The 12,254-nt window shown below is 38.9% G+C and overlaps 1 protein-coding gene across 2 annotated transcripts in view; it reads left to right on the top strand.

The window, feature by feature from the left end:
* Positions 1-12,254, top strand: part of LOC121529326 (protein kinase C beta type-like) — a 172,738-nt gene that overhangs the window by 105,356 nt on the left and 55,128 nt on the right. For both annotated transcript variants that reach the window (XM_041817134.1, XM_041817133.1), the window contains exon 10: positions 11,509-11,682. In XM_041817134.1, the coding sequence (XP_041673068.1) occupies positions 11,509-11,682 (174 nt within the window). The remainder of the gene's footprint in view (positions 1-11,508; positions 11,683-12,254) is intronic.

Here is a 12,254-nt window from a genome sequence, read left to right as displayed (position 1 = left end):
ACTGCAATCCCATAGAGCACTTCCCCCCACAAGAGTCAGGATCACTTTTGTAGTATGGCCAGGCTGTTGGCCAAGACGGGCAAAGATTGTGGTCGCATAGGCTGACATGGTGCCATCATGAATGACCAAAAATATTGTGTATTCTGAGTAGGGTTGGTTAATTAATCGAAAATTAGATTAAATTGCATTCTGGCCTGCTGCAATTACCAAATCGCAGAAGGTCCAATACTTCTTTAACCTGAAATTTATGTAAAAATGCCAGTTAAAAACTTTTTCTGCAGCAGAGATGTCATGCATTACAAATTATTCAATTATTCAAGTGCCATTTTTTTATGAATAGTCTATAAAAAAATCCTACTTTCTTCATTTTTGTCCTTTCTTCTTATTAACAGTTCATATCCATTTTTGCAATAAGAGTCAAAATTGTCACAATTGGATATTTTTTCGAAACTGTTCAGCTCTTTTTTAATCTAATATTGTGTTGGTGAAAGAATGATTTATTGCTTGTGGGTTTTTTTTTTTTTTTTTTTTAAGATTTATTTTTGGCATTTTTGTGCCTTTTTTTGATAGATGAGGACAGTGGATAGAGTCAGAAATGGGGACGAGAGTGGGGGAGAGACAGGCGGTAAAGGGCCTCAGTCCGGATTCGAACCCTGGTCGTCGGCATAGCTGGGGCGCACCTTAACCACTAGGCCGCCTGCGCCCCTTATTGCTTGTGTTTGTTGGAAAATACATAAATTGAGGAACTTAAGGAATAATCACTAATCAAATCGCAATCACAATACTGATGGAAAAAAATCGCAATTACATTATTTTCCCAAATCGTTCAGCCCTAATTCTGAGCTGGCCTTAAATGTAAAAGCAAACTGGAGCTGTAGCCCGAGGTAGTGACATGCAGCTGCATAGACACAAAATTCAACTACCTTTGAGGCATGAACTGATACTAATTTTAATTATTTGTTTTTTGACTTGTAATTCTTGTTTGGTTGATGACATTCAACCTTTGTGGTACTTTTTGATGCACTTATTTATAGAAACAGCCAATATAAAAACTGAAGAGCTGACATGCTCTGTTGTTTCTCTATAGTCACATATGTTTTAGTTGTTTTTTGAAGGTGGGAATCAGCTGCTGACCTCCGTTAATATAGAGATAAATTGCCCATAGTTACTATGAAGCATGCATTTTTTAGTTAAGTGTATCGACAGCACTCCAGGAATCTGGAAACAAGCATCATGTGTATGGAAAGGTACTGTTAGATCTGCACTGTAATTGTGTGCCATGATTAATCTCTTTTGGAGCATTAGTGCGCTCTTTATCTCACACAGAGTGCAAAGGCAAAGATGGACAGAAAGAGAAGATAGAGACGGAGGGAGTTAAAGGGGACAGAGGGCAGGTAGACAGAGATGGATGAAAGGGAAGAGGCAAAGACTGTGACGTGACAGGCGGAGAGAGTGATGAAAGGAGAGAGAGACAGATGTGAGAGCACGGCGGCAAGGTTGACATGAATGAATTGAGAGAGAGGTAAAAACGTCAGACTGAATGAGGAGAGGGAGTGTGGAAAAGAGGAGGTGGCGGGGGGGCGCGGACGGCGGTGACATGAATGAATGAAAATCAAGGCGTGAGACGGAAAGAATGGGAAGAGAGAAAGAGAGGCGGACGAGATAGAAAATTGGGTAAACAGCGGGTAAGCAGCAGGGGAAGAGAGAGAGACCATTGTCTGTGTACCAGACCTGTATGCCGGCTGCCTGTTTCCATGGTAACAGGCATTTAAAGCTACACCGATGCGTCAATGTGGAGAGCCTGAGTCGATGGGCGATCATTACTGGAATACTGGACACACACATACACACACACATCACTTAAACATGCACAGACTCCTTATTTAGGCCTCTACCATGCATGTGCCCACCAGGACATTTTTAATGACAATTTGGAGAGAAACAATGCAAACCCAGTTACTTTATACACAAATAAACAAAAAGCAGGTGTTCAAGATATATGTGCATGTCTTATAAAGGTTTAAATGCCTTTTAAGTGTTTGCATGGAGGGCTGGTGCATCCAGAGCTGCCTGCAATGTGAGAGAACATCTGCATCATAATACAGCTGCTAGCATCCCAGTGGAAATGCTTACAGTGTGATGCTAGCACACTTGTTTCTCATGGGAAGACTCATCCAGTCACGGGGTTCAGCCTGATCTCTAATGTCATAATCTCTATGTGCACACACAATCACTGGGTGCAAGCTTTGAAAGCAGAAAACACTCAGAATAACACACATGTGGTGAGTTTGCATTCAGGGTTTGTTGTCAAGTACAACACTGTTTCCAAAAAAGTTAAAATGTCCATAAAAACAGAATGCAATGATTGTCAAATCTCATAAACCCATATTTTCTTCACAATAGAACATACACAACATATCAGATGTTGAAGCTGAGACATTTTTAACATTTCATGAAAAATATTAGCTCATTTTGAATTTAATGCAATACAGGGACCTTATACACACCAACTCAATGGGATGTCATTTGTCTGGGAACAACTTCCACAAACAAGTGTTGAATAGACGTAAAGTTTACATTAAAAAAACAATCAAAGCCTGTTTGTATTTATTAATTAAACCTTTTAACATTTTCATTAACTAACAACGTGAATGCTAGGACAGACACTGCATGGATTAATCACACTATGTAGACTGTTGTGTATGATATGTGTCAGTGGAGAATATCACAACAATCCATTTTATTACAATATAGCTCAGTATCGTGCCGTGCAATGTTGTGCAGCGGAGTGTGCTTTCATTAGTTCTCCCTGGGTAAATAAATTCACTGTGCAAGGTCAGCAGAGGAAACACAGTGGCATCATTTACGACATATGACAGTTCATATCCTGAGGACTGAGTCTCTGTCAAACGACCCTGAACAACTTTCTTAGATAAAAGGCCGTCGCCAATAGTGTCAAATGCTTCAATTCAGATTTATTTATCAGCCGCACAGTGGCCAGAATGACCTTCAGTGAACTGACTGACATGCATCAGTGAAAATGTAAAACATCAGTTTCACTAAATGCAGCAGAATTGGCAGTTCTTGATGATGACAAAATGACTCCAAATTCTGTTGCCCTCCGTCCTGCTCGTGTTTTTTCTGCAGAGGCGTTTGATTTCGGATGAAACCCTGTGGTTTTGTGTCCTCCCTCTCTTGTGTCGGGCTTGTCCTTGTCTTCGTGGTTGCATAAAATGAGCTTTGGGCCAGATGGTGCCCTTTCTCTCTGTTTCGACTTTATAGACTTTGTATTTACTTAGAGTCACACTGGCACCATATGGGATGAGCTCTGGCACAAACACACACTTTGTCCCACACTTGAAGCTGCTTTTAACTAATCCGACTACAGCTGAAATTTAAACTTTAATGCTGAAGGTCTGAATGTATGTTCCTGACCTGTGACTGTCCTCCATGCAGACACAGTTATGGTGTTTCCATCAAAGGGGCTTGCTTCTAGTGATGGGAATCTGGCTCTCAAGAGATCTGGAATATATGGCTTAGCTTAATACTAAGGGCCAGTTGAAGTGTCACTTCATTTGGTTCACTGTTGGCTTTTTATGTTTATTGAAAAGCATGTTTATGTCAAAAGGGGGAATTAAGCTGTCACAGAGGTGCTGCAAGCTACATCTCCATAACAAACATGGTACGTTTTGTGCTTGGCCACATGACCACTGTTGTATGAAAATTAAAATACTTCAGAGCTTCACCCTGTACAATAAGGTCCATAGCTTTCAGTCACAACTTACGTAGAGACCAGAAAGGAAAAAATACACACGCCCAAGCCTTCCAGGGCTGGCTGCCGAGAAGCATCCCCTCAGCATGGTGCTGCCACCATCATGTTTTACAGCTGGGATGGTGTATTTGTAGTGATGTGCAGTATTTGGTGTCAGACAAACACCACCTTGGTCTCATCAGACCAAAGAATTTTATTCCACTTGACCATGGAGTCTCCCACATGCCTTTTGGCGATCTTTAGTTGAGATTTAATATAGGTTTTTATCAGTGTCCTCCTCTCTGCCACTCTCCTGTAAAGCTTTGACTGGTGAAGAACCCGGGCAACAGTTGTAATCAGAGTCTGTCCCATCTCAGCTGCTGAAGCTTGTAACTCCTTTGGAGTAGTCATAGGTGTCTTTTTGGTCTCTCACTCTCACTTGTCTCCATGTCGCACCATTACTTAGTTTGTGAGGACAGTCTGATCTAGGCAGATTTACACATGTACCATATTCCTTCCTTTTCTTGATGATGAATTTAACTGAACTCTGGGGAATAACTTTATATCTGAGTTTCTACGAGTGTTCTTTTGTCTTCATGGTGGAATGGTAGCCAGGAATACCGATTAACAAGTGACTGGACCTTCCAGACATAGGTGTCTTTATACAGCAATCATTTGAGACACATTCTCACTGACCTCAGGCGATCCCATTTCACTAATTGCAAGACTACTAGCACTGATTGGCTGAACCTCTGTTGAATTATGTCAGTTTGAAGGGAATGCATATCTATCCATACACTCTTTTTACATTTTTGTTTAATTGACATTACTTTGTATAAATCTGTTTTCACTTTAAGGATGTTTTTTTTGTCGTTTTAATGTCAAAAGCAAAATTATATTGACCACGATTGATTTATAATACCAATAAAAGAGTAAAACATCCAAGGGGTCAAGTACCTGGCACTGTACCAGTACATAAACATCAGGTTTTCTGATTGTAGTTATTTAGATGGGTCCAAAGTGACAACATATAGTTTACATGACTATTTCAATTTGTCAGTGGTGTTTAGGTGATGTAAACATGCATCATTTTGAGGAGGTGAAGAATTCAAATGAACAGGGCTGCAGCTCCATGTAGTGGTCAATGGTGGCTGTTGTGTTTACACTGCTGCCAGGAGGAAATCTAAAAGTATGGATGGATTTCATGTGTGTATTTAGACTGCATTTGTACCAGTTATGCTGCTGTTTGGGAAGTGAAGAGTGAAAAATTTATCATGAAAGTATAGATGAATGCTAATTAGCTAAAATTAGCTATTTTACATTACTTTACAATAGTATCAGGATCACTGTCAGCTGCCACTTTCTGTCAGTGCTCTAGCGCTGTAATGCCAGTTCAAAGTTAGTCATATTTTGATCAGTTTTTCACAGTATACGATGGCAGAGTCAGGAGAAGTCTGTCCAGCGCTACTGTGTTGATCCCTAAAGGAAAAGTGGAACATGTAACAGCATTAACCCATACAACAGAACACCATCCTTGCCCTCAAGGGGGAATTCCTTGAAAGTGACGTCACATGAAATCTATGGAAGGATACGCTCGGTACCTTGGTACCCAGAAGGTTCCAAATATAAGATAGGATTTTTTTATTTTGGTACTTCTCCCAACTTTTATCAAGAAATGCAAACAACTGCATACCATTCTGAGCCAAACTCAGCCAGGCTAATTGGTGCAAACACATCTTTACACTCTCACATCTCTCACACATACACACTTGGAGAGTATACCTGTGTGTCTTTGTCCATCTGTGCTGTTTTTCCTGTAGTATCCCAAACTCAGTGACCCCACTTCATTATCATGCCTGAATATTTATAAGGCATAAACAGCAAAGTTTCCAATCTCTATGGAACAAAAATTAAAAAGTGGGCATAAGGTCACCATTAATGCTCTTATGAATAATTGAATAAAGAGTTTTTTATGATTTCCATTAAAGCTGACAATTAAAGCAAGGTATAATGGAGCAGGTAGCCTTTTAGTCATATATTCTGTTTGCAGTAGTAGAATATGCCGGCTTAATGATGACTGAAGCCGGTGGTATTCTCTTTAAACAATGGTGTTTCTAAGATCGAGTCTATCTAGCTTCCCCAGAGGAACAGCACATTAAACACATCAATAAATCAATCAAACTCAGCTTAATTTAAGCGCTGGAGCAGTTGCAAAATTATTCAGGTCACTTGGTTCAACCTGTGTTTTATGCAAATGAACATAAGAAACGTTATAACTGTAATAAAATGAAACACGATCGGATAAAAGATCCTTTGTGGAGGTCTCAAAACTCAATTAGCCTCGCGGCAACTACAAACACTCAGTGTTAGTCATGTAATGGAAAGCTCAACCACTTTTCTTTCTCTCCTTTCTTTGGCGGCTTTGTTTAAAGATAAATGTTTAAAAAAGAAACTTTATTCTTTTAAGAGTAAAGAGGAAGGCTATGCAGTGAGAAGATAAGTTTGAGCAAAATGCTTTAACATGTAGAACAGAGACTCTATCAGTGCTAATGCAACTTTCCTCAGTGTCTGATGGAGGTGTTGTCTGTTTTTTCTATGTAGCCTTTACTGCTGAAACAAATTAATGCTATTAACTACTACTATCAAGCCTTGATCTGGCTGTGCATCATGTTTTTATGCATCCAGTTCTACATTTTTAACGTTTTCTTTAAACTCAGCTTGTGCACGAAGTATCATGCTAAATCAGATGTGTAAGAAGTGGAAGTGTTCCTGAGCCCATGCAGGGATTCCCAGTACAGAATCATGCCTATTTGAATGTGGTGCTGCCTGAGCATCCAGTAGTGACCTCCAGCCATGCACATTGACCAAAGAGATTCCTCAAGATTCTCTGAGTCTTCTGATGATATTATGTCCTGTAGATGGTGAGATATTCAGTGAACATTATTAGTTGCAAAATTCTCCTCTAGCTGTTTGTCAGTAGTACCTCTTACTTTTCCAGCCTTTTTTTGCCCTACTTTTTTGTCCCTACTTTTTTGAGATGTGTTGCTTCCATCAACTACATGAGCTAATATTTTTCATGAGATGGTAAAATGTCTCCATTTCAACATCTAAAGTCATGGACAAAAGTATTAGCACCCCTGGATTTTTTCCAGAAAATACACCATTTCTCCCAGGAGTTGTTGCAATTACACATGTTTTTGGTATACACATGTTTATTTCATTTATGTGCATTGGAACAACACACACACACACAAAAAAAAAAAACCCAGAAGAAAAAAAGCAAAAATTGACATAATTTTACACAAAACGCAAACAATGGGCCAGACATAATTATTGGCACCCTCAACTTAATATTTGGTTGCACACCCTTGGGAAAAAAATAACTGAAACCAATCACTTCCTATAACCATCAACAAGCTTCTTACACCTCTCAGCAGAAATTTTGGACCACTCTTTTTTGCAAACTGCTTCAGGTCTCTCAGAGTTGAAGGGGGCCTTTTTGAAACAGCAATTTTGAGATCTCTCCATAGGTGTTCAATGGGATTTACATCTGGACTCATTGCTGGCGACTTCAGAACTCTCCAGTGCTTTGTCTCCAACCATTTCTTAGTGCCTTTTGAGGTATGTTTGGGGTCATTGTCCTGCTTGAACACCCATGACCTCTGACGCAGACCCAGCTTTCTGACACTAGGCCCTACATTGCGGCCCAGAATCTTTTGATAGTCTCAGATTTCATGATTCCTTGCACACAGTCAAGGCACCCAGTGCCAGAGGCAGCAAAATAACCCCAAAACATCCTTGATCCTCCACCATGTTTGACTGTAGGTACTGTGTTCTTGTCGTTGTAGGCTTCATTCCATTTCCTGTAAACAGTAGAATGATGTGCTTTTCCAAAAAGCTCTACTTTAGTCTCATCTGTCCACAAAATGTTCTCCCAGAAGGACTGAGGCTTACTCAGGTACATTTTTGCAAACTCCAGTCTGGCTTTTTTATGTCTCTTTGTCAGCAGTGGGGTTCTCCTTGGTCTCCTGCCATAGCGCTTCATCTCATTCAGATTACGACGTATGGTCCGAGCTGACACTTATGCACCCTGAGTCTGCAGGACAGCCTGAATTTGTGTGGAAGCTGACTGAGGATGTTTATCCACCATACCAATTATCCTGTGTTGCATTCTTTTTGTCAATTTTTCTCTTCTGTCCACATTCAGGGAGATTAGCCACAGTTCCATGAGTTATAAACTTCTTTGTGATATTACGCACAGTAGACATAGGAATTTCAAGATCTATGGAGATGGTCTTGTAACCTGGAGATTGTTCTTATTTTTCCACAATTTTGCTTCTTAAGTCCTCAAGCAAGTCTGGGCTCTCCTTTGTCTTCTCCATGCTTGGTGTGACACACAAAGGCACACAACACAAAGGATGAGTCAACTTTTATACATGCTAACTGGCTCCAGGTGTGATTTTTATATTGCCAGCACTTGTTACTGCCACAGGTGAGTTTAAATGAGCATCACATGCTTGAAATAAAATGATTTACCCACAGTTTTAAAAGGGTGCCAATAATTTTGTCTGGCCCATTTTTGAGTTTTGTGTAAAATTATGTCAGTTTTGGTTTTTCTCTTTTTTCTTTTTTTTGGTGTGTGTTGTTCCAATGCACATAAATGAAATAAACATGTGTTTACCAAAAACATTTGTAATTGCAACAATTTCTGGGAGAAATGGTGTATTTCCTGGAAAATCCCAGGGGTGCTAATACTGTCATCCATGACTGTAATATGTTGTCTATATTCTATTGTGAATTAAATATGGGTTTACAAGATTTACAAATCATAGCATTCTGTTTTCATTTACATATAACTCAGTGCCCCAACTTTTTTGGAAATGGGGTTGTATTTATGTCTTTAAATGTTTGAACCCTCACTTTAAATCTCTACTTTCTCAGAGCATGGACTCCTTAAAAGTTTGCAGTTCAAATAATTCCTTCAGACACCGATTACAGTCTAGAGAGTTGAACTTTTGTTACCTGGTCACAAACCTGCTTAAACTTTGATGAGGTGACCTGCGAGTTGAGACTTGACCCACATTTTTCCTGCTATTTACAGCAGCTACTGGATTCTTCAGGAAACAATATATGAGTGAAAGTAGGAGACTGAGAAAGTCAAGAAAAGTAATGATGCTGGTAAAGGACGGAATAGGATACTGTAAACAAAGACCTGAGAGAAAAGGCTAGATGGAAACGCCTCAGTTTGAGAGAATGGCTCGACCTTGATGACAAGACATTAAAACTGCTGACAACAAGAACACACTAATACACAGCAAGGTGCAGACAAGTCCTAGAGGTTCAATTTGTATGTCTGCCTGGATGACCTTAACAGAAATCCTGTGTGCCTGTGTCACTCTTGTGTAATTATGAACAGATGCTCCTCTAGACTTCACTGTTAAAACAGTTAAGTTTCTAGATTGCTTGACTAATGCCAATTTCTTCTTGTTGTTGTTCCTTCTATCTATCATCTCCTCCTGCCCTTTACTTCCTGCTTCATTCTTTCTACACTTTTATACCCTTCCTTATCTCACCCAACTTCTTTTTTCTTTTTTTCCCACTACACAGTTTCCTTTAAGAAGAGAAATATGTAAAATCCACCCTTCCTCCCTGTTTCTCTACTAACTCATTTGACTTTTCTTCTCCCTGGTGTCCATGAAGGACAAACCATTTCAAACTCTACAGAAGCACTAAATATTCTTACAGTGTACGATTAACTTTGGTTTCATCTGCTACTGCTTCTCTTTTCTGCTTAATTGGTGAAGTTAAACTTGTGCAGGCTAATGAGTGTGGTAAGAGATTTTGATCCTGAATTAAACATGGAAACTAAGGGCTGGTTGTCAATGCAGATCTTGAATTTCACTTTAAGAAAAAAAAGAACATGAAAGATGATCCTTATGGACAAAATTTTGGTCAAAATTGATCAAACTCCTAAGTGGAATCCTGCACAACAAGTGTTCATTTCTTTTTCTATATTGCTGTTTTCATTTCACACCAGATGTAACAGGATGCACGCCTTCCAAAAAGTTCAGTTTTTGGATCTCTCCCATTTCTGCTCAGTCTCTTCCTTATTGTTGAATCATGAACACTGACCTTCAAGTCAAGTGAGGCCTGCAGATCTTTAGATTTTGTCTTTTGGGACCTCCTGGATGAGTCGTCAGTTTACTCTTGGAGTTATTCTGGTAGGCTGGCCCTTCCCAGGAAGACTCAGCAGAAGTGAAAGTTTTCTCCATTTGTTAATAATGGCTCTCATCCCAGAGCCTTTTGAATTGGCCCTTTGCAGACTGGTAGATGCCAATCACTTTGTTTCTCATCTGTTCTTGAATTCCTTTAGATAGCTCCAGGATGTGTTGCTTTTGCTGTGGATGATTCAAGAACTTTCATGGAAATTCTGGGAAATTTGGATGATCTTTTTGGGAATTTGTTGTTATTTTCAAGGAAATCAGAGGATATATTTGAATAATTTGGAGAGTTTCATTGATAGTTTGGTGGAATTTTGCCTTAAATTATTGGCATTTTCATGGGAATGTGGGAAATTTGTTTGGAAGTTTGTGGGAATTTGCTTTGAATTTTATTTCATGGTGGTTTCATCGAAATTTTAAAAATATATTTGTTAATTTGGGGTAATTTGGCGGGGTATCCTTTGATGTTTTCATGGAAATTAAAGGAAATTTGTTTTAATGTTTGGTTTACTTTATTAACAAATTTTTAGATATTTTTATGGAATTTTAAAAAACAATTAAATTGAATATTTAGGGTGAATGTTGACCTTTAGAATTTCAAGAATTTTCATGGAATTTACAGTGAATATTAATGGAATGATAGGTGGAATTTGAGAAAATTTTGTGCATGGAAATTTGAGAAATTTCTTTGTAAATGTTTGGGAATCTAGGGGGGAGTATTGGGGGCAGGGTGTCCTTAGAAATTTCATAGAATTTCATGGATATTCAGAAACTTTTTTGTAGTGTTTTTTTTTTGTTTGTTTTTTTGTTTTTTTGTTTTTTTGTTTTGGGAATTTTGTCATTTTCCTAGAGTTTTTGGGAATGTATTGATATTTTTTGGGGGGAGAATTTGACAGAAAAATTAAGAAATTTGTTTTGAAATTTGGGGGAATTTGCTTAAACTTGTTTAGGAATTTACAAGGAATTTTGGGAATATTTTTATTTGAGTATTTAGGCTTTGAACAAATTTCACAGCTCAAGACTCTAGCAGGTTAAGGCCACTGGTTTTTCAGCACCAAGATTCATTATTCAGTCTGAACGGCCATTTAAAACTTTGATCAGCTGGAAATACTGCTGAGCCTACAGAATTACACAATATTTTTGCATAAGAATTGTGTGTAACTGGATGTTGTTCTTTTCCCTTTCGACTAAAGATTCAGCATAATGGGGATAATTTCACAGTGTGATGCCATCTTCTCTGCCATCTCTGCGCACCCATTCACACACCTATGTTAATCCTCTACTAGCACACAGCTATGTGCTAACAGGAAGCAGAGAAATAGAAACAGTGCACAGGCTTTTAGTAGTAATAGTTTTTTCAGTAAATAATTACATTTATGAAAAATGTCTCTAATAACATATTACTTAAATTGCAAGACTAATGTGTTAACAAAAAAGTAATCTGAGTACTCCAGATTATTTAGTGTCATTTTACCTGCAGAACTGAATATTTAACAGATCTTTTTTGTTTCCTATCTCTCCTCTCTGTTTCTCTAGGTGATGCTGGCAGAGCGTAAAGGGACAGAGGAACTGTATGCTATAAAGATCCTGAAGAAGGATGTTGTGATCCAGGATGATGACGTGGAGTGCACCATGGTGGAGAAGAGAGTGTTAGCGTTGTCTGGAAAGCCCCCGTTCTTAACACAGCTGCACTCCACCTTCCAGAGCATGGTGAGTGGGTTTCACTAAAGCTTTCATTAAACATTTGACTAACACTTCTACTCTTATTTATGGAGTTTGGATCAGACAGTCATGGTTACGTAAAGCTCATCGACTCTTGTGTTAGTTTTTGTTACATTTGTTCTCACCGTTCCTCCCCTAGTCTGCTGATCTAGTTATGAATGATGCTGAAGCTGCATCTGTCCCCGTAACTGTCAAAACCAACATGTTACATCCACTATTTTTCACATCACATAAACACACAGCTTTAAACCTTTTTGTCTCACCTCTTTCCTGTTTTTGTGCAGTCCCTTCTTTGCTTGATACAGAGAGGAACAGCTACATAAGCTTCATTTAAATACAAGAAATCACCAAGTAGCACCCCTAACTCCCTAGTATCCCTGCTAGTTGAACGGTATGCACACAGTTTAATAATGCCTTATTACTATACACTAAAAGACAAAAAGATCTGTTTCCCATGCCTTGCACGTTGAAGTGACACCCTCATTAGGCCCTTCACTACCTTACGTTACATTAGATATGAAGAGTCACAGTGCGAGCCCAGCTGAAGGGCACCACTCTCT

This window comes from Cheilinus undulatus, linkage group 21, assembly GCF_018320785.1.
Source record: "Cheilinus undulatus linkage group 21, ASM1832078v1, whole genome shotgun sequence".
Lineage (NCBI taxonomy): Eukaryota > Metazoa > Chordata > Actinopteri > Labriformes > Labridae > Cheilinus > Cheilinus undulatus.
The sequence above is the reverse complement of the archived record's forward strand: the minus strand, read 5'-3'. Positions and strand labels throughout refer to the sequence as shown.